This window comes from Sitodiplosis mosellana, unplaced genomic scaffold (genome assembly GCF_009176505.1).
Source record: "Sitodiplosis mosellana isolate CC-2019 unplaced genomic scaffold, AAFC_SMos_1.0 Smas_scaffold_6102, whole genome shotgun sequence".
Lineage (NCBI taxonomy): Eukaryota > Metazoa > Arthropoda > Insecta > Diptera > Cecidomyiidae > Sitodiplosis > Sitodiplosis mosellana.
The window spans coordinates 452,693-473,333 of NW_022601343.1; the positions used below are offsets into that span (position 1 = coordinate 452,693).

Below are 20,641 nucleotides of genomic sequence, written 5' to 3' on the forward strand. Positions count from 1 at the left end.
TCCCGCCATGACCGTTTGCTGTTGTTGTTGTTGTTGCTTTTTTTCTTCAGTTGCTTCGTTTTTTCGACTAACTTTCGAATGTTATTATTTCGAATAATATCGTATTGAGAAACTGTTCTAGCCAAGATTGACAGAGTGATCGAACGATAGTAGATGCAATATAGGTGAAAAATGTGTGGCAAATACCAAATTAATTAACATAATTTCCAACAAAATCTATATACATACACGTTGATGACATCTCGAATCAAAAACATTGATTCGAACACAGTTTCAACATGTGTATGACAAGAGTGTGTGTGTGTCTCGGAAGTGACATGACATAAACATTGATGTGATTCATTCGAATGGTGAAATGGTGTTTTTGTTTGTTTGCATTGGGACAGGATGGGACTAAATGCGACACATGTTGCTGCTGCTGTAGAATAATCACCAGCGTGTTTTATAAATATGCCATTGAGTTTGATTCATTTGATGAATCAGTCAGTGGGGAGATGATTTCAAACGGCATACGGCCTAAAGTCAAAATGGCCTGTTGATTGTTTGTGCGAAAAATGTACGGGATTGTTTGTACGGGCCCGAATAAAAATTGTCTAAATTAGGATTTGTGTCAAAATGTTTGTTGAAAAATTGTGGCAGACAGCTAACAGCACTCACACTCGGCGTCCACAATCAGATCAATTGGTTCGATTGTTCGTCTCTTGTGTCATATCGTGCACACATATCGAGTGAGGTTGGCTTGATTTGGTGTACTAGCTGCTGTTGCTGCTGCTGCTGTGCTCGCGTTTTCCGTTAAACCAATAAAACAGCGTGGTCCACTTGCCAAAGTACGCTCAAAGTGGCTTTGAAACAAACGAAATCGCAACATGACACACTTATTTTCTCTCTCCATTGAAAACTTTGTGAATTTAATGATTGTTGCCCCGTTACTCGTGCAATGTTCATTTCTTCCTCTTCTTTTTTTTATTTTTTATTTTTTTTCATTAGATTTGAACGCAAAAAAAGAAAAATCAAGAAGCAACAAAAATAATATGCTATGTGTACACTATACAGTTATTAAAGCCATTCAAAGGCACAAATCAGTTCAATTCTGTTGATGAATTATTCTTGGGTTGTTGGTTTTCTTTTATTCGTTGCAACATCATTGAATTACTATACTTCATTTTTTTTGTTGCTTGCTTGGCATCGTCGTCTTCGTTGTTATTGTCGTTGCTTTTTTTATTTTCCTCTCTCGCGAATCGAATCAATGCTTGCGGCTTTCACAGAAAAGTATTCTCGAATTCACAAAACGGAAAAGAAAAATGACGAGGAAATTTATATATCGTAATTTTGATATATAATGAAGTTTTCTATTGTGTGGTCAATGCAGTAGAAAATGTCTTAAAGAATGGGGAACGCTATGCGATCTATAGTGTAACGTTGAATGATTTCTGTTTCGTGCTTCTTCTTTTTTTCTGTCTTACATTGCCTTCATTTCTGTTTCATCTCGGTACTCTGTCATTTGTTGTTGCCGTTGTTTTTGCTGTTGTTCATTCGGAATGATGTCTTTAAATTGTCATTTCAACAAGTGGACGAAATCAACTTGAGCACTGCGAATGGAGATGTCATTTTTACTGGATATTATTAAGCGCTTGCTCGCTCGCTCGCGTGCACTTCGTGAATCATTCAGCTGCATCGATGCGAACTCAAGTATTGAAGACAAATTATTGTAATTCCTAACAATATGTTACTTAGTTTTCAAGATTACACAAAGGTTAGGAACACTTCGATTCGAGCGACTGCATCAAGTGAACAATTAAATTGCTGCTTTTTTTTCTTTCGTTCTCAAGGATTTGTGAGTGTGTGTGTGTTTTTTTTTTCTCAATCGCTTGTGATCGAATTTAAAGCGCTCACTTGATTTTTCAACGGTTAGAAAAAATATTTGCTGTACACACTCTATGCATTTGACGACAATGCCACTAAACTGTTTATGAATGATTAGCTCAGTCGAAACTGTGTAACCGTAGCGAACAAAATTTCAAATGAAACACACAACAACAACGACAGCGAGTATGCAGTGTGCAATGTGCACTGTATTCGGTCTTCCGTAATGGCTGTGATAGACGATAACGTTTGTATTTCTAAACAGCGATAGAGAGATAGAGAGTGAGCACAGTTTGATGATGTGCGCGACTTTCAAGTTAGCACAATTATACATATTCGAAATATATATCTTATTTCAAACTATAAGCCGCGGAATTTTTGTGGTGCTTTCAAATAGCGACTTTCGAGTGTGGTTTGATTTGTTTGTGTTTCGTTCAAATCATAGCTCACGTTCACACAGACACACACGACGAAAATACATGTTTTTTTAAATGCTTTAAATACATAACATCATATGCACTCATTCAAAATGAACATTCACACGAACGGCAATTACTGTAGCAAACCAATTTGTCCGAGTACTTGAAAATAAAAAAAATAGGTTCTTTAGCGAGCTGCCGGAAAATTAGTTATTAAGATAGTAGAAATATATACATAGAAACGAGAAAAAGAAACAAGAATAGAAAATATTGCGGTTGTAAACGAAATTTCGGAGGGGAACGGACTTTTTGTGTCGCACTTTTGGAATGTCATGCACCAGAAGAAATCAAAGCGAGCCGTCTGTATGTTTATGAGTAAAATATTTCATGAATCTGGTATTGATATGGCGCGCGCTCTGTCTCGCTTCAAAATGACATCGAATTGGTGAATGTAATGACGTTTCATTGGTCTAAAATCAAACATAATCGCTTCGATTGCAACATTAAAAGCAATGTGATCTAATAAATCACCCATAATTTATTCTATTATCCGTCATTATCGAATGGAAGAACGTCCATGTAAACGAAGTCGTTTAGTAGTTTAGCGCATTCTATCAATTATTATCAAGAGCGAGAGCACAAAGAGAAAAAGAAAACAACACACTTCGAGTTTAGAAGCTAGCATTGAATGGATGGAATAAAAAGAACGTTGAAAAGACAAATCAACCGATGGCATATGCTTGCAGGAGGGTTTCAATTAGTTAACTTAACGTCTCTGACTTAAGTTAGTTGCCGATACAAAAAAATGCATTTACTATCGGCATGCGATCGGTATTCCAATCTATGTGTGTATGAAAATGTGATGGAAAGAAAGAAAGTTTGACCATAGATCAAATGCAAGCGCATACATTTCCAACCAAATCATTTCTCTGCACTGAGGTAATCTTTAGAAAATAAGAGTGCAAACTGAACAACAACGAACGAAAAAGACTTGAATGCGCAATTTTCTAGTATCATGAGATGCCATGCATTTTTTTCTCCCTCTGGATATACATGTTCATCTGCAGGAGATGCTTCAGTTGATGATTCCAATGATACTCGCTCGTACCAAAATGTTGAACGCAAGAGAATGCAGCACCAGCAGCAATATCTCAAATTGAAAAACAAAAGCAATTTCGGTTTGCAATTCAATACAGAAAAAAAAACACACACACACACACACAGCGGTAATATAGGAGAAAATCCACTATAAATGAAATATGAAAACCGTATATTCATTAATGTGTTCGTGTATCATATTGAATTGCATTGTGCACACCGACTTCGAACAACAACAAAAGACTATTTAGTAAATTATTAACGAAAGTTGAATGGATGAAAAGAAAGACCCAAAATACTTCGAGAGAGGCGCGCAACAAAAGACGAAGAGAATATGAATGAAAAGAAAGAAAAGCAGCAGCAAAAGCGGTGGTGGCGGCGGCGGCGACGGCAACAACGGCAAAACGAAATGTACAAATAGTAAAATAGAAAGAAAAATAACATAAAAATCCAAAAAGCCAAGTACAAGATGGATGGCGTAAGTGTGCGGCTGAAACCAAGCAATCAGCGAATGGTCTAAATACAATCGTGGATTTGTTGTAAAGTCAACGTTCGCAACGTAACGTCTCTATCTCTTTTGCACTCTCTCCAAACCACTGTAACTATTTCCACTTTAGTCTATTGATAAGTGGCTATTGTATGCACTCGGCAGACATATATATGAATTTATACATACAGGGCACAGCACACAGGACCGAGTAAAACCTACCGCCGTATTATCAGGCATTACATTAACTATCTGTAATATAAAACGTGTCACAACCCTGAAATCTGAAGTCGGCGGCAGTTTGGGTATACATCCATCTGGTTCGCTTTTTTCCATTCGACAAATGCATCGCTTAGAAATAAAGATAGAGAGAGAGAGAGGGACACCGTCCCCCTGAACTTTCCTTACGGTTACCGAATTATGTATACAAATAAAATTATACCAAATGTCATCGTGCTTTTATTCTTTAATTTCGATTTGGATTTAAGCGAAAAGAAGAAGAAGAAACAAACAAAAAAGTACACAAGAAGAGTCGAACGCAAGTATTGAGCCATCAGCATGCATGCTGAAAATGACGATGATGATGATGATGATGTGAAAGGAAACGGTGAAATAGACAAAATAGTGCAATGTACGGCGAAGAGAGAACAACAACAAATGTTCCATTGCTATTTGTTTTTTTTTCTGCGCTTTGCTCAGAGCTCAGCATTGAGCTCTAGGTTTTTTGACCGTGTTCCATTGAGCGCATGCACTTTCTTGCATCTTATATATAAAATAAAAACAACAACAAATATAATAGCGAACACGCGCCGTCGACTCGATTACTTGAGAAAATAATTTACGCTTTCGTTTCCATAACGTTTATCGATGGCAATTTGCTGTGAGCATGCACTGAACACATTATCCGTTGCGAAATGCCTGACGACACACTGTTCGTATTGAAATAGAAACGTACAAAACGCGCAAGAAGCGCGTATGCAACATCTTCAAACACCATTCTGTCTTTTCTTCGCTTGTTGTTGTCATTATTACTGTTGTTGTACCGAAGTGGCAAAAAATGGAGACCAATTTTCTTTCTGACGAATAAAAAGTAAATAAAGTCTTGAGCTGGAAATGCATTCGGTACTCAAGAGTTTTTGGTTCGATCAAATCATGTCCTCTGTAACATGCATGCATGATGTGTTTTTCCGACATCGCTTAGTCAGAGTCACACAAAGTGGCGTATGTTGCACACACACACACCGTGACTTAGGTCTTCCATTAAATGAATGAATCATCAAATTGATTGGTCTTCCATTGGAACTATGCGACACGAGAAGGGTGAAGCAGACAACGTGAATGCCATGGCATAGTGTTATTGACACTACGATGAAAGATTCTATTGATTGAAATGTATTTTTCTTGCGCTCTCTCTCTCTCTCTCTCTCTCTCGCTCTTTCACTCTATTTTTCTTCTGCTCTTCGTTCCATTTTCCATTGATTGATCGCATTGCATAATTGAAGAACATTGAATTATTTTATCAATCTTCAAGAAAATGTGGATGGCGATAAAAAAAATAGTTTAATTAAATCGAAGCTGCTCTTTGATGTCTCACAAATAGCACTTGCACCATCATCGCATTAAATTTTCTGAAGTGATTTTGTGAGTCCAAAAAAGAAAAACCAACGACGCGAACGCGTGGTGGCGCGAACCAACGAATACACCGTTTCAGAAACAGTTCAAACGAAAACCGGTAGTTGGTCGGACGCATTGAAAAATTCACCATATGTTTTAATTCAGTAAGCGACTGATGAGCATAAGTTATATTGGAATAGAAAACAATTTTCCATATACACATATTTGAACTACTGAATGCTAAGCAAACAACCAAATTACACAGCCCAATGAATAATGTGTGCCAGACATGGAAGAAAAAAAAACGAAAACCAGCCGCAGTAAACCAGAACAGAAAATTTTCGAAAATGAATGCGCCAAAAATAAAAAAGAAATCTCGTTAGTTAAAATTCAACTTCCGAAAAACGTGAAAACAAACAACGCATTGAAATCTTGTTATACCGAGTTGCGAGACAGCGACATATGCGTACAGTATACACAGTAGCCAAATAGAATACGAATATTGCACCAAAATCGGATATGGAACATCCACTTAATTTCAAAAACACCCTAAATTTATTCGTTTTTAAACACTCTCTTTATATTCGAAGAGCGCATATGTTTTATTTCGTTTCAGTTTTGTGTGTGTGTGTGTGTATTGTATTTCCATTCTATTTCGACCTCATGCCAGACATGTAAACAGACAGACAAATAGACACACTCATTCAGCTAGCTCATTCATTCGAATTGTGTGCATTTGTGTTTGCATGTGTGCGTCAATGTTTGGGGTGATGAAGGCGGGCAGGCATATAACACAACGTGTTCAGCAAGGAATGGAAATATTTGTGTTGTTTTTATTTTATCGCTTCTATACAAACCCAACGATTCTTTCGTCAATTTGCCGGAACCGATTCTAATGACGAATTGGTATGACCGTTACAACAACGTTTTAGTTAACGTGATATCGCGAACGCGCAAACACATTGGGCCAAAGCCCAAGTGTATCCGGGTGTTTGTGAAAAACCTCAATATTTTGAAAATGACTATTGATTTAGATAACGAGATGCATTTAAATGCATGGCACCCAAACCAACGCCACGCTGACAATGAACAATTAATCGAGTAAACGAGTGAACGAGTGAGCGAGCGTGCGAGTGAAAGAAAGAGTTCGACAACGAAACACTGAGTGAATATAGCGCTTTTGTGTATAGCCCTTGTTGATCAAATGCACGATATTCCAAAACATGTTTGCTGCCGCCGCTGCCGTTGCTGTTTTTGTTGGGTTTTTGTTCATTATTATTATTCGTTTATAATATGGGTTGACTCTATTCATGACCATCGAGATGACATACGCTGATCTGTATTTGTTGTCTGCGCTGAGTGCACGCACGGCTGTCATGCGGCTTCTCATCACATCACACAAAACATCAAAGCCAGTCGCATGTTAAATAGTTGTCTGCCAAACAATTCGAGTGGAGTGTGTGTGTGCAATGCGAGAGAATATCATTTGACCATTTGAAAACTGAACCGAATGGCATTGTTTTCCAATAATCATCATAATGAGCGAAATAGTCACATGTACAGTGTTAAGCATCTTCTTCATTTTCCAAGTGCTTCAAAACTGTCGGCTTATTTTTTTCTTTTTGGTTCTGTTTGTGACTGGTTTATTGTTCAGAGTGTGTGTGTGTGTGTGCGCAAAATACGAATATAACACGGGCGGCAATTCCGAATTTGTCTCTACTATACTATGAGCATCTGTTTGATTTAAAATTCGTGAAATTCGGTCCATGATTTTCTATTGCTTCATATGTGCACATTTGTGTCTCCGAATATTGTCTTCACTTGCTCTTAACATTGCTCTACAAACTTGATCCCATTCAAAGAATTTAACCCGAAAATATCATATATATTTTTCTTCATGACGGTCTTCTGTCATTTCATGTGCTTCTTGCTACTGCTGCTGCTGCTGCTGCGGCGCAAATTGAATCTAAATCCAATGCCAACGCTCATGGTATAGAACAACATATGAATAATCAAAATGACAACGATTTCTTGTCTCCCTTCAACCAATGAACGCTATAATGTGTGTGCGCGCGTCGCTGCCTCGATCGGTCGGTGTCGACAACGATTTATTTATTACATTGACCGTCTTCGAATGGCTTTGGTTTTATTTAGTCATTTTCGTTTTTTTTTCTTCTTTGTTATATGATTTGTGTGGAAGCACGCGCGCGCGTACCTGCGTACACACGGTGGCGAATAGTACCCGATACAACTACTTGTACGGTCAAAATAAAAAGAGCATTCCAAATGACGATGAGAAGAGAAAACGGGCCATTAAAATAGGTATTATTGTTTAAAAAAATTCGAGGAAGAAAAATAATCATCACTTTAGTTGTTTAGTAAGTTGAAATGGTCATTTCTCTATCCAACACATTTCTCATGCGCCCATCCATTGCTCACTGTGTGTGATTGTTGCCCGCGCGAGCATTTGTTGTACGACTTTTATGTGTGCACACAGACACGGACACACCACTCACAGTCAGCACCATGGAATATTTTATGAATACGTGCGTTTGTGTCGAAATTAAATCCAATTAAGAGAAAATATAAAGAAAAAAAAACGATGAAAATCAACTGCTGAAAATTGCTTCGCGCACTTGCGGAATCGTTGAGAAATAGCATAATTCTGCCGATCTGTTCACATGGACTCGTACATATATTTGTTGTTTTTTCTTCTTCTTCTTATTCCGAAACCAATTATTATACTATGATTCGCACTCTCATTTTTGTGTGTGGATGGATGGATGGATGAATGGATACGTGTATGATATTCATTCGAGAGATGAACGATGGAAATGAAAGAAAAACGGTGGATTCCCTTCGTTCGTAGCATAGAGCAACAAACGGTTATAAACTGAAAATTGGTGGATCGACCTTTTGTTTCGAACATTGTAAAACGTGTGACGAAAGCGATGACGATGATGACGACGAAAAAAGCATCAACATATTTAGCGTAAATTTGTATTAGCGCGTCAACATAAGAAAGAAAAGGCACAGAGCAATGCAATGCAAGGAATGAATGAAAATCTCTCTCACACACCACGCATGATAATAACCGCTGCAAAACGCAGTTTCTATTAAAACTGATTGAATTGAATTGGATTTGACTGGAGTGGAATATCGTGGTACGGTATGCTGTGTGAACTGCCAACCGTATTTTATGTTTATTGTTCATTGTGGAGTCTCTCTCGCTCTCTCTTTCCCTCTGTGCTTTGATTATTTTGGTTATAACTTTTGCTGTTAGCGGTGGCGGTTTGCTAGTGCCATCGTTACACTGGCCAATCTAAGGCCATTTTCTCATATCAATTTGATTTTTTTTTGCTTGATTTCCATTTCGGCTCTTTCATTCTGCCTCAACACAACGCTTCTTCTTTTTTTCTTCCCATTTACTTTCATTTCATAACTGTGAGAGATTTTTATTACATATATTTTTTTGTTTATTTCGCTGTTCTTTCGAGTTTTACGTTGTTTACGCAAACTTCATTCAAACGAATCGAACAATTTACTTTTTGGCTCTGGTACACCCGAAATTATTCCGAAAGGTGTATTTTTTTTATATAAATATTTGTTTCCATTTAAAGCGTCATGCCTTTTTGTGCTTCTAATATTTGTTCACCCACTACAACCAAAGTGTGGCACACTACACACACGCAGCCTTTGAGTACACTCACTTCGCATCACTTTGTTCGGAACATTCATTTATGTCAAACTCATCATAAATTTTTGTTTTTTTTTTATTTCTGCTTTTTCAAATCGCACCGATCACTGAGATTTTGCGGTTTATTTGATTGATTTATTTCTCTATTTTTTTGCATTTCTTAATCGGAAATCTAGATTGTGTACGTTGCTTATGATCTGTTTTGCCGCGTTTGCATTTACAGCAGAGCAAAGTTCAGGCAAATCAGTTGCTTAGAGAAAAACAAAACCAAAGGAAATCACAATCAAAATCATCGTAAAAATTGTATCAACCAACGTAAACAGAATCACATTTTCTTCGAATGAGCAAAACGTAAATCAAAAAACGAGATAGTTAAACGACAAAACGATTCACAATCGAAACAAATACAAACATTTTGGTGTGTGTTGTGTGGCGTACGCTCACTTGAAAACTGAAACTCAGCCAGTCTCAGCCCGTGGTTGTTCTTGTCAATGAAGTTTCGCTCTCGCAAAACTTTGGGATTTTGCATTTATTGAGAGAGTGTTTTTCAAATACAATTTATTTTTTCCTTTTTGGTTGTGTTTTTGTTGGTATTGTATTTTGTGTGTATGCGTTGAGCCAGCACCGTAGCTGGCTGGCTGGCTGGCTTTTTGTTTACCAGCACATTCCAACCAATATGTCCATAGTATATCTAAACGCCGAATGGGAATGGATGAAGAGAAAAAAGTAAAGGGGACGTTAACAGCGAATTAAGCGAACAGTATGCCAACCGCACGCGCACGCTCTCCGCGCGCCCTCATATTCGTATCACAACAATAATAAAAGCCCAGCAGCACTAGCAGCCAGCCACAACAACAACAACAGCAACATTCATAAAAATGATATACTTTTGAAGCATTAACCGCATTTGTACACATGTATTCAATGCACAAGCATTGAATGTGGATTGGAGTGACGGTGATCGCTATCGTCAGCATAATCGTCGCGGCTCAGAAATCAATGAACGAAACTTACAATTATTTTCGTATCAGCGAATACACACATCGTACGAAGAGCATAGAGTAACAACAATAACAACTACAGCAGCCGCAACAGCAGCCGACATAACGGGCCATACATGCGATGTCGTTGCTGTACACTGCTATAGAAGCAACAACCCGAAAAACCAACGCGTATCGGAGAAATCTCTCACAATCATTCTCTCGCTGATAAAGAAAGACAGAATGAAAAACCAAATGTTTGGACTAACGCTGATATATGATTGTGATAGTGAAAACATATTGATGAGTTTCCAAATAAAGGCGATCGAAATCTCTTTACTCTTTGCACAAACGGAAACAAGAGAAAGAAACAAGAATTGGTGGTGTTTTTTTCTTAGCTGTAGAAGTTCATGTTCAAATGTAAGGAGAAAAAAAATTAAATTCATGGAAAAAATGAGCACACACAAAAACAATCTTCGAGTCGAAGTGTTGTTGCTGTTGCTGCTGCTGCTTTTTTTCATTGTAGAGACGAATGCAATAAATGCGGTGCGAACACACTGATATATACACTTTCTGTGCGGCCCGTATATATCGATATAATGCTATGGCATGCATGTTATATACGGCTCATGCTCATGTCCTCTCGTTCTCCCTCTCTCTCTCTATCTCTCTTCCTCTCTCAATTCTCACCAATACACACATTCCAACGCGCTGCATACCACTCTCCCATCTTATGCTCGTTCTTATGCTCTTGCTGTTGCCATTGCTCTCCATCTCATCTCTCGCATGCAGAGTGCGAGTGTTTTGGATAAAACATGTATTCTCACTTGAAACACTAAGCACTAGGCGTACAAGATGAATGCAGAAAAACAACGGGATAAGTAGAAGAAAATCTAAATTGTTGTTGAGTGGTGTGTTGCAGTGATTTTGTATGGAAGGCGTAAGCAACAGCAACAGCAATTGCAACCAATATAAATACGTATTCACTGCTCTCAGATACATTATAAATATCAGAAATGCAAGTATTTTGATGCAACTGTTTGCGAATAAACAGGCAGCGCGCATTACAACGTGAAAGGAAGATAAACGTTCGAGACGCATTGACCACAACAGAAAACTACATGTTTCGCAATTAATTCTAGGAGAGAACAATAAACATTGACTATGAAGATTTAAAGCGGGACTATGTGGCCAAACTACTAATCAGACTTCGAAGAAGAAAATTCTAGTTTTTTTTCTTTCTTTTCTGCTATGGCAATGTTGCTTTGTTTACAATGTTTGCATTGAAAAGAAGCGAAAGGGCATTTTATTCTTCTCTCTTTCTCTGCCTCTATCACGCTCTTTGTCTTGCTGCTTTGTCTTTGCATTTGCATCTTGGGCACCATTTATTTCGTAACATTTTAATCGAAAATACTCTTGAGATTTCTGATTATTGTTTACACTTTCTGCAACGTATGACATTCCGTAGAACCCAAAGTGGGTAGACTAAGGAAAACAAAAACCGAAAGTCTTCTACTTTTGCATCAAATTGAGTTTATTCTAAACATAATGTCACCGTAGATGTGAAACTGTTTGGAGAATTGCCATGCATTGTTTTCAACTTGGATATGTTTGTTGTTTTTGTTGATGTCGCATAGAAGAAAAAAGAAACAACCACACTATAAACATGCTGGAAACTGTACACAAGCTTTGTTTTTCGTATGGTTAATAGAACAACCGTCCACACAATTTTTTTTTGTGTGAGATTTTATTTTCGGTCGTAGATAGAAATATCATAGTCCCGATTGTGTACGAGTGCACGATTTTTTTCCCATTGACCATAGGCGTATATTACGACAGAGATATTGTTTTTTTTTTTTTAGTTTTCGATTGTTTTCGTAAGTTGCATATCAGAATTGTATCTAGTGCACAATTAACACACACACACACATACCATAAACACGATAAGAATTTGTTTGTGCCAAGATTTTGTTGGTTTCTTCTCCAAAATGTATTTATATATTCTTCGTATCGTCTGTGGTGTGTGTACGCGCGCGTTAATACGTTTCAGACCAGCAATGTTTCATGTTCGAAGATACATGCTTTTTGGAATGCGAGTTGATATCGTCGATGATGTTCAATGTTGAACATCAAACATAATTCGATGCATGCTGATCGAAATTCAAGCAAACCATCAATTGATAATTGAATGAATAGATCGAGAAATCGAAAACTTTAATTGGTCCCATTAAGAATTTCAATATAATCGATGTGAAGAGGCAGCGAGGGAGAGATAGAGAGAGATAGAGAGAGAGAGAGAGAGAGAGAGAGAGAGAGAGAGTAAGGCAGAAGAGAGCTCTTTCTCGTCTCTGTAGGGATATTTATCGCATGAGTACACAATCAAAACTTAAGCCGAAATAATCAATACAAGCACGCACTGAAGATTATAAACGAAACGAGATGTTGTTATTGCTGTTATTTTTTCGTGACTTTGTTCCCGATAAATTGGAATTTGACGGACCCCTTTAAGTTTCATTCATGCTTGCCGCGCTAAAATCAAATATTTTGCTTATAAGCTTCATACACAGAGACTGTGCTTATTTGGTTGGCAGAATGCGAGCCGCGACTATGTTAACACGTAAAATTAAGACACAAAATATGCCAACCTCATTGGCACATCGGTACAAATCATCCACGACGATTGTTGGCCTTTTTGCGAACTTTTTTTAGTCATTTTTGTGATTCTATGTCGTTGTTGTTTGTTTAATTCTTTCTTGCGTTCAACACAAACGCGAGATTCCAGAACATAAAATTTGTTTTCTTTTGAATTCATTAAATTGCTATTTTTTTCCGTTGACATCAATTCAACACAGCACCGCAGCCGAGATTTTTTTTTGTCTCCTTCGCTCGTTTTTTTTCTTTGATTTTAATCGCGGTTATTTCTTATAACTTCTTAATAACAAAAAAAAAATAAAATGCTTTCGTTACTCTGTTTCACAAACGAACCATTTTCCAGACTTGTCTTGGTCACACTCTCTGGCGCGCGCTCAATCTTTGTCTGGCTATTTTGCACACACAAATAATTCACACAAAAGAATCATTAAAAACGACTAGTTTCTATTTCTATAGAAACGAACTCTTTGTTACTGTTGGCTTGTTTTATTCATTTGTTTCTTTTACATTGATTTCCCAGTAGTTCGCCTTTGTGTTTTTATTTAATTGCACTTAATAAATAAACCGAAATCAACGTTTTGCATTCTAGGTTTGATTTGATGTTTTCTTTTTGTTCGTTTGCAAAAAAAAAATTAACAAAACAAATTTGAATCGATACTTTTTTTGTTGTCGTCAAAAGAAAAACCTCATGCATACCAGTGTACAACACACAACAAGCCTCACTACAAATTGATAGGAACTTGATTTTAAGAGGAAGAGGGAAACAACACACAAAATCTTTGGACTTAGTTTACTTATCGAAATTCAACAGATAGATTTTTGTTGTTGTTGTTGTTTTAAATAATACAGAAAAAAAATTGCTTAGTCCATACACTCACTAGAATCTTTCTCTCCTGTATTTGATTTGGTTTTTTTTATTCGTTTCAAAAACTAAGTCTATTTTTTTTATTCAATGAATATACATTTGTGTATGCGTATTCCCAAGACGAATGAACTGAAAGAATGAAGAGTAAGAAGTAAAAAAAAATAGCAGCTCATTCACATACACGGACACACACCGAAATCACATACGAATAAAGAATGACTTTTTTGTCCACTGAAGTTTGCCTTTTCCGTTCGCGTTGCAATTAATACACACAGTCACAAAAATGCTTTTAAAAACATATTTCTCTTTTGATGATACAGACAGATAGATAGTTTTTTTGTTGTTGTTGTTGAAATACATAAAACAAGGAATTTAAAAAAACCACACTCTACCAAAACGGATATGTGATAAAAGTTGCACTGTTTGATTTGCTGTTTCGATTTTCCAAATAAATAAAACAATGGAAGCAAAAAAAATGATAGAATTTATTTATACAAATATGAAATATGTTTAGTATGTTGTTTTTATTTCCAACTCTACGTTCACTCCCGTCGTCTTGTCGTGCGAGAGAGTTTATGCTGATGTATGCGTATACGCCATGTAAAAATGGAGAATTTTTTTCGGCCTGTTTCTTTTTCGTTTACATTGTGTGCGTGTGTGCTAGTGTGTATATGTGTATTGTTTTATATATATGACGGTTGTTGTTGCTGCTGCTGGTACTGCCTGCTTGCCTGCCACTCTATAACGCGTTGCACGTACGTATGTGTTTGTGTGCCATCCATAGTTAGCATTGAACGTATTTTCTCCTTTTCTGCGTGACTATCGACGTTTTTTTTTCTCTCTCGTATGGTAGGTGCAAACAAACACACCAACACATCGTCACGATTCATGCTGGCACACACTGAACGCGCTCTCTCGTGACAATTTATTGCATTCCATCGAATCGTACGCATGGCAACACATTCACGTTGTTTTTATTTTGATCAATGGCGAAGCAGCACACAGCTGCACTTTGCTTACCTATGTTTTGGCATTTTCGTGGTTTCGTTTCGGAGTTACCCGATTGTTTTTTTTTCTTCGGTGGAATGCTTTCAGGGGTCGATTATAGATGGAACCAGTGGTTTTAACACACAACATCCACAGATAAATTCAAATGGATTCGGAATTGTTATGAATTTATTTCATTCATAAGTTTATTCATTTTTCTCCGAACCAATTTTCATCAATAGGATTTGGAATACTGAAAACGGTGCATAATCTAGTTTTGCTCGCAATTTGACTTGATTTCTGAATCCTGTTTTGATTCACGCAAGATTCCGTCAATGAATTCTTTTCTCCGTAGAAAATTCGAAACAATATGGAAAATGAATACGAACCGAAATTTAAATATTTCACCTTTTCAATTTAGGCAATAAAGTGTGGGTCATTTCGGATCATTTTTCGGTGGAGTAAAACATTTGACGTAAACATTATTTAAACGGATTGATTTATGTAATACAAGACATTTGACATGGAAAATTAAACGCTTATTTTTAATATAATTTTTTTGAGTAATGACTACCCAAGGAACAATTGTTAACGCAAATACATCCATTGCCAAGCGTATGTAAACGGTTGAATTTGGGCCCACATTTGGGTGTAGTTTCAGTCATTTTTAACGTCACAATGGAAGTAGAAAAAGAACAGTAAAAACAAATCAATTAGAATGATGTAAAAACGATTATGAATCAATATTCAATATGCTAATGAATAGTGATACTCACCTACGAGGTATTTTATATGATCCGACTAAGCCCCGTACTTCGGACAAGGCCACAATACTCAAAGCCCAGCAAAGTAACAAAACGTTACAATTATTATTGTTTGAAAACTTAATCCTACATCAACTAAAAACTATTCTTCATCGGACACGTCGCCGAGAACGTAAACGTAATCATCGTCGCTGTCGCTATCGTTGTCATCTTGGTTGCCTTCGGCATTGTTCTGCGCGGCTGCAGCTGCTGCATGATGTTGTCTCGACAGTTGCGGATGCACAGCCAAGCCCTTTATCATACAAAGACCTGAAACAACCGAAATCACAAACAACAATTGTTAGCCAGAATATTTCACCTTTTTTTTTCAATGTATGATACATACCTTTGTACAATATGCACTTGGCAGCGACTTCATCCCGATGCCAAACAGTGTTCTGTTGATGTGGATGACGTGAATCGTTCCATGTGTTATCAGTGTTTAGCTGCCAGTTTTTGAACCATACATTGAGTTTCGGCACTAAACCATGTGAATACACTGGATGTACATTCAATCGTTCATATTCCGCAACAACATGTCGTCGCTCTCGTTGATACGACCGGTTGCTTTTCTTGCTGATGATCACACTGCTCAGGTGTTTGTCAGTCGTGATGTTTGCTGCATGTGGAATGCACTGACGGCAGACTTTGTAGCGGTCCTTTTTTGTACGTCGATCAAATGGCCGAAAGCACTTTGCACACGTCTGCGATGTTTTGTACTCGTCAACCATCACCACCACACAATTGTGCAGTTTCTTGAAGCTGTTCAGTAGTTTCCGTACACCAGGGCACCGCAACCGTTTCTTAATACCAATTGGCGAATTTGGAGCCATTTGAGCTGCACCAAGGAAAATGAGCGATGGCAATTTTCTGGTCAAAAAAGCAGCGATGGTATCACTTGCACGGGTCTCCTCGATATGTTTATCGAGATTGAGGCGAATGTATTTGCGTGCTGTGTAAACCTCCATTCCAGGCTGCAACATTTTCACACGATGTTCGATGTAACTCATCCAATTTGAGGCTCCCTTGGGCGATGGATAGAATGGATATTGATTTCGGTCATGTTGCTCCAATTCGGTGAACAATCGTAGCCATTTTTCCGATTTGCGCTTTCGTTTGCCATATTTCGCTCGAAAATGGTATTTCGGACCGTCGATCGTGATGTTTTCCTGTGTGAAATAAATAAGAACAAAGAATCATGATTATATGCATATAAAAGAAATGACTGACAAAACAAACAAACAAATCAAAAAAGAAAAATAAGAAAAAAGAACAAAGAATCATGATTATATGCATATAAATGAAATGACTGACAAAACAAACAAACAAATCATTGTTACTCACTTCCACACCGGATGCGATATGTTTTCGCACCGTGGCATTCCAGGTTCGCACACCAGGATCCATGCCAAGCACGAAGCGGAAAACACCATTTTCGTACATTTCGTTGATTTGCTCGTGCGAATATTCGTGTGAGGGGCATTCTGGCTTCAGGAAACACAACGAAACAGCCACACTATCCGTCACGATTGTGTAGTCAAATGTCTTGCGATTGCCGACTTTCTGAATCTTGTCCATGTTGAATATTGTGTCCCAGGACACAAATGGATTGCTGTCGTAGACCTTTTTCGAAATGTTCACCGGCTGGCCAAACAATCCTTTTGCCAACTTGATGGCACCCAATTTGCACGCCATTTGATAGAACAGATGAATATCGGAATTACACGAAAGTTTTTTATTTTCGGTGGGCGTGCAATGGATGGCATGGCGTTGTGTAATCGATCCCGATAATATCGGCGCCAGAGATCATTCAAGAGCTCGTATCTTTCATGGTGGTTGAACACTAGCCGTTGAATGGTGATGAATATCGGTATTGTCTGGAACCAACTACCACGGACGAGATCACACAACTTCGTACCGACTGGTATTCCGATCATACGCGCTTGCTCGAGCAGCCGCTCCACATTCGCACTTGGCACTATGTTGTTGAACATAACTGCTTTGGTGGCATTTTTCACATCGATGTCGCTGATGTTATGGCCAAGCAAATTGAGCTCATACCGTTGCAGCACGAAAAACGTTTTGATACGGGTGTAGCACCACGTTTTGATGTTGTTCTTGACATTGGTGGTATATTGATCAATAAGCTGATTGAATGCGTTTCCCATGCCTTCACGTTGTGGCCATCGGAAGTTTGGCACTGCTGCTTCGATTATTTGGCGGAAGGCCAACGGCAATTTGTGTCGGTTCTCGTTCAAAATGTTATTGAAGCAATCCTTGATCAATTCGTATCCATTGCCTCTGAAGAAGTCATGGTTATCTTCATCGAATGCTCGGTTGTTCTCGAAGAGAAACAACAATGACGCCAAAACGGTGATGACGGTGGCTGTGTGGCACCAATTGGTGACTTGTGCCACAAAATTCGCGCGATATTGATCCCGGAGAACCGAATTCAGCGATAGTTTGACCGATCTCGGTCGCCCGTTCTGGGCCCGCTTTCTCTTCATGCTCACCAAATTTGATCTAATGAAAATGAAAATGAAAATGGTGAACAAATTGATTAGAATTATTGCACTTTCGATCAAACACTGACTAAATTAACAATTTGTTTTGGAGAAACAATCAATGAACCATCAATACAACAATCAACTTGCCTCAACGAATTCTGACACCAAACTGACCATGCAATGCTGAATTTCGAATATTGTGCTCTTGTCGTTTTGCAAATGTCCTGTTAGTCAAAAATCACAACCGAATTAAATGCAAAACTAATACAACAGCACAATCCAGAAAAATGTGTTGATGAACACTCAAAATCTCGTCTGAATTCGACTCAAAGTAAACATCGGTATGAAATTCAGAACACAAAAACTGCATTGTTCCTCACGCAGCAACAGTAAGAGCTGTCAATTCGATTCTAATGGATTCGATCGCCACAGTCACACTTCGATTTGTTATGAAAATATTCTTGCCTCAACGAATTCCGACACCAAACTGCCAATGCTATGCTGAATTTCGAATATTGTGCTCTTGTCGTTGTGCAAATGTCCTGTTAGTCAGAAATCACAACCGAATCAAATGCAAAACTAATACAACAGCACAATCCAGTAAAATGTGTTGACGAACACTCAAAATCTCGTTTGAATTCGACTCAAAATAGATATTTTGCATCGTTATGAAATTCAGAACACAAAAACTGCACTGTTCTTCACGCAGAAACAGTGAGAGCTGTCAATTCGATCGCCACAGTCAGACTTCGATTTGTTATGAAAATATTCTTGCTCCAGCACACACACAAGAATGAAACGAACGAAGCGGAGAAGCAACAGAGGATACACGAGAGCAACAGTACACATAGCTATGTTACTTGATTGTTCTTTCTGTATGCGGTTCATTCTCACATTCTTTCTTTCGTGTTTGTATATCTGCGGTACGGTCTGTGTAGAATGGAGCGAGCATAATGTGAACCGTCCGTTATTTGTTACATTTTGAATAATATGCATTGCGTTAAAATATTTCATTGGAAGGTGTCATTTTATTGGGAACCATGCACATAATCCACGTTAAATATAACACTGAAATTATCACGAAAATGGGCCAAAACGTTACATTACGCGATGGTGAAATCTACTGAAAATGGTTACATTTTTGTTCCTTGGGTATAGAAATAACGTCCAAATTCATGCTCTTTCTTTCTCTGCTCTCTTTCAGACTGCTCAATCAAATAAAAATACAACAAAAAACTGTTCGGAGAGACACTGTTATCGTCACTACTTCATTCATCAGCTTATAATCAATGGCAAAAACAACGATTTCATATGAAATTTCACCAACGTTTCGGAAAAAAAATGTTTTCTTATCTATCTCTTACACAAAAACGAATGAAGCAAACGAAGCCGAGACACTTAGCAACGGTATGATGTATCATATCGAAAGTGTAAGCAAACTTTTCGCCGGTTATGCTATTTCTACAACTTTCCAGGATCTTCCAGCTACTTCCACGTCTTCGCCAAGTATAAATTTCCTCTCCATAACCAGTTTAGAGGGTAATTCCTCCGTCCCCATTTGGATGGTACGAACAGTCCATTCCCATCTCTCCAAAGACATTTGCTCTCCAATTTTCATGAAACCCTGGCAATACTTGCCCAATTTAACTACCATGCCCTTATCATCACCGTTTTCGTACTTCAATACCACACAAACTTGAGCCTCATCAGTAGAAGGAACATCCTTATCATCCCAAACTTCCTCATAAGCAGTGACAATGCCCGTATCAGGATTCACCATGTGACCCTTTTATGTATGTTTTGAAATGTATGTTTTGACATGTAAAAATGAAAAATAATAAAAAGAAAACTATACAAATTTGCACGTTAAGTTTTTTACAATCGCTTTTGCGGTTTGATGTTTCCGCACAAGGCGTCCATATCAGGATGGTCTTTGTATAAATACGTAATTGTGATCCAAAAAAAAAAACACCTTTTCTATTGTGGTTCCATCCGGCTGGGGGTACATGTCACCTTCGTCAGTAGCATTTTCTGGTGTAGATGTGCGTGAATCAATCCAGTGAACAAATTGAGAGCGAGAAACTTGTTTTCCATCTATTGTGCAAGTAGTAGAAGAGGATGTTCCTGCTATGGCCCAGTCGAGCCTGGAAAATGGAAGGTTTTCACCTAAGAAAATAAAAATGGTGATTAGCTAGCGAGAGGTCCATGGTGCCATTGAATTGTGCGGTGAAATACCTTCAATGCTACCGTTCTCGTCCTTCAAAATACGTAAATCGACGAACTGCCTCTGCGGGGAAGTCAAAACAATCGTGGAGGTAGGCTCACTCGCTACGTCCGGCAGCCACCGAACTGATTTACGAACTGAAATGAATCCACACATTTTGTAGATTTACAATTCTTATAAATTCAATCAAATTTAAAACTGTTTAATTAATCACTAAATGTTGAACGAGTCTTTCTACAATAATTGAGAAATTAAATCGAAACACATCAACAGACACAGTGAGCTGCTGAACAATGAATTATTTTTGACAGATAAATGCAAAAAGTATAGCGAGCGAATGGGAGAATTACCATTAGAGTGTCTTATATACTTTATAATCGCCTGTGCTATCAGCAACGCTTTCAGTCAACTAAAAACGAAACGAAAATTTAGTGATAACGTTGGT

At 37.9% G+C, this 20,641-nt stretch overlaps 3 protein-coding genes across 53 annotated transcripts in view; all 3 read right to left on the reverse strand.

The window, feature by feature from the left end:
• LOC129573680 (rap guanine nucleotide exchange factor 2) overlaps positions 1–14,644 on the reverse strand; it is a 35,074-nt gene extending 20,430 nt beyond the window's left edge. For 3 of the 48 annotated variants that reach the window (XM_055454573.1, XM_055454559.1, XM_055454551.1), the window contains exons 1-2: positions 13,869–14,637; positions 13,689–13,804 (exon numbers count right to left, since the gene is read on the reverse strand). The gene's annotated coding sequence lies outside the window, so the exon portion shown is untranslated. Of the gene's footprint in view, positions 1–9,590; positions 9,870–13,143 lie in introns of all 48 variants that reach the window. The other 45 variants (XM_055454542.1, XM_055454544.1, XM_055454538.1 and 42 more) reach the window with 28 other exon arrangements.
• Positions 14,645–15,160: 516 nt separating this feature from the next.
• LOC129573683 (uncharacterized) lies at positions 15,161–17,626 on the reverse strand. Of its 2 annotated transcripts, XR_008688617.1 has the most exons (4): positions 16,810–17,626; positions 15,812–16,634; positions 15,439–15,735; positions 15,161–15,232 (listed from the first exon to the last, which is right to left on the reverse strand). XR_008688617.1 is itself a non-coding variant. In XM_055454594.1 (3 exons), exons 1-3 carry the CDS (start codon positions 17,158–17,160, stop codon positions 15,569–15,571), a joined length of 1,341 nt encoding a protein of 446 aa, XP_055310569.1. In that variant the 5' UTR covers positions 17,161–17,626; the 3' UTR covers positions 15,435–15,568. The 2 variants fall into 2 exon arrangements, 1 of the variants encoding a protein (XP_055310569.1); XM_055454594.1 differs by lacking the exon at positions 15,161–15,232 and having other exon boundaries at positions 15,435–15,735.
• Positions 17,627–18,997: 1,371 nt separating this feature from the next.
• LOC129573684 (uncharacterized) lies at positions 18,998–20,641 on the reverse strand. 3 transcript variants are annotated; one of them, XR_008688618.1, is made up of 4 exons: positions 20,547–20,641; positions 20,208–20,333; positions 19,945–20,138; positions 18,998–19,758 (listed from the first exon to the last, which is right to left on the reverse strand). XR_008688618.1 is itself a non-coding variant. In XM_055454596.1 (3 exons), exons 1-3 carry the CDS (start codon positions 20,350–20,352, stop codon positions 19,423–19,425), a joined length of 675 nt encoding a protein of 224 aa, XP_055310571.1. In that variant the 5' UTR covers positions 20,353–20,515; the 3' UTR covers positions 18,998–19,422. The 3 variants fall into 3 exon arrangements, 1 of the variants encoding a protein (XP_055310571.1); XR_008688619.1 differs by lacking the exon at positions 20,547–20,641 and adding an exon at positions 20,435–20,538; XM_055454596.1 differs by lacking the exon at positions 20,547–20,641 and having other exon boundaries at positions 20,208–20,515.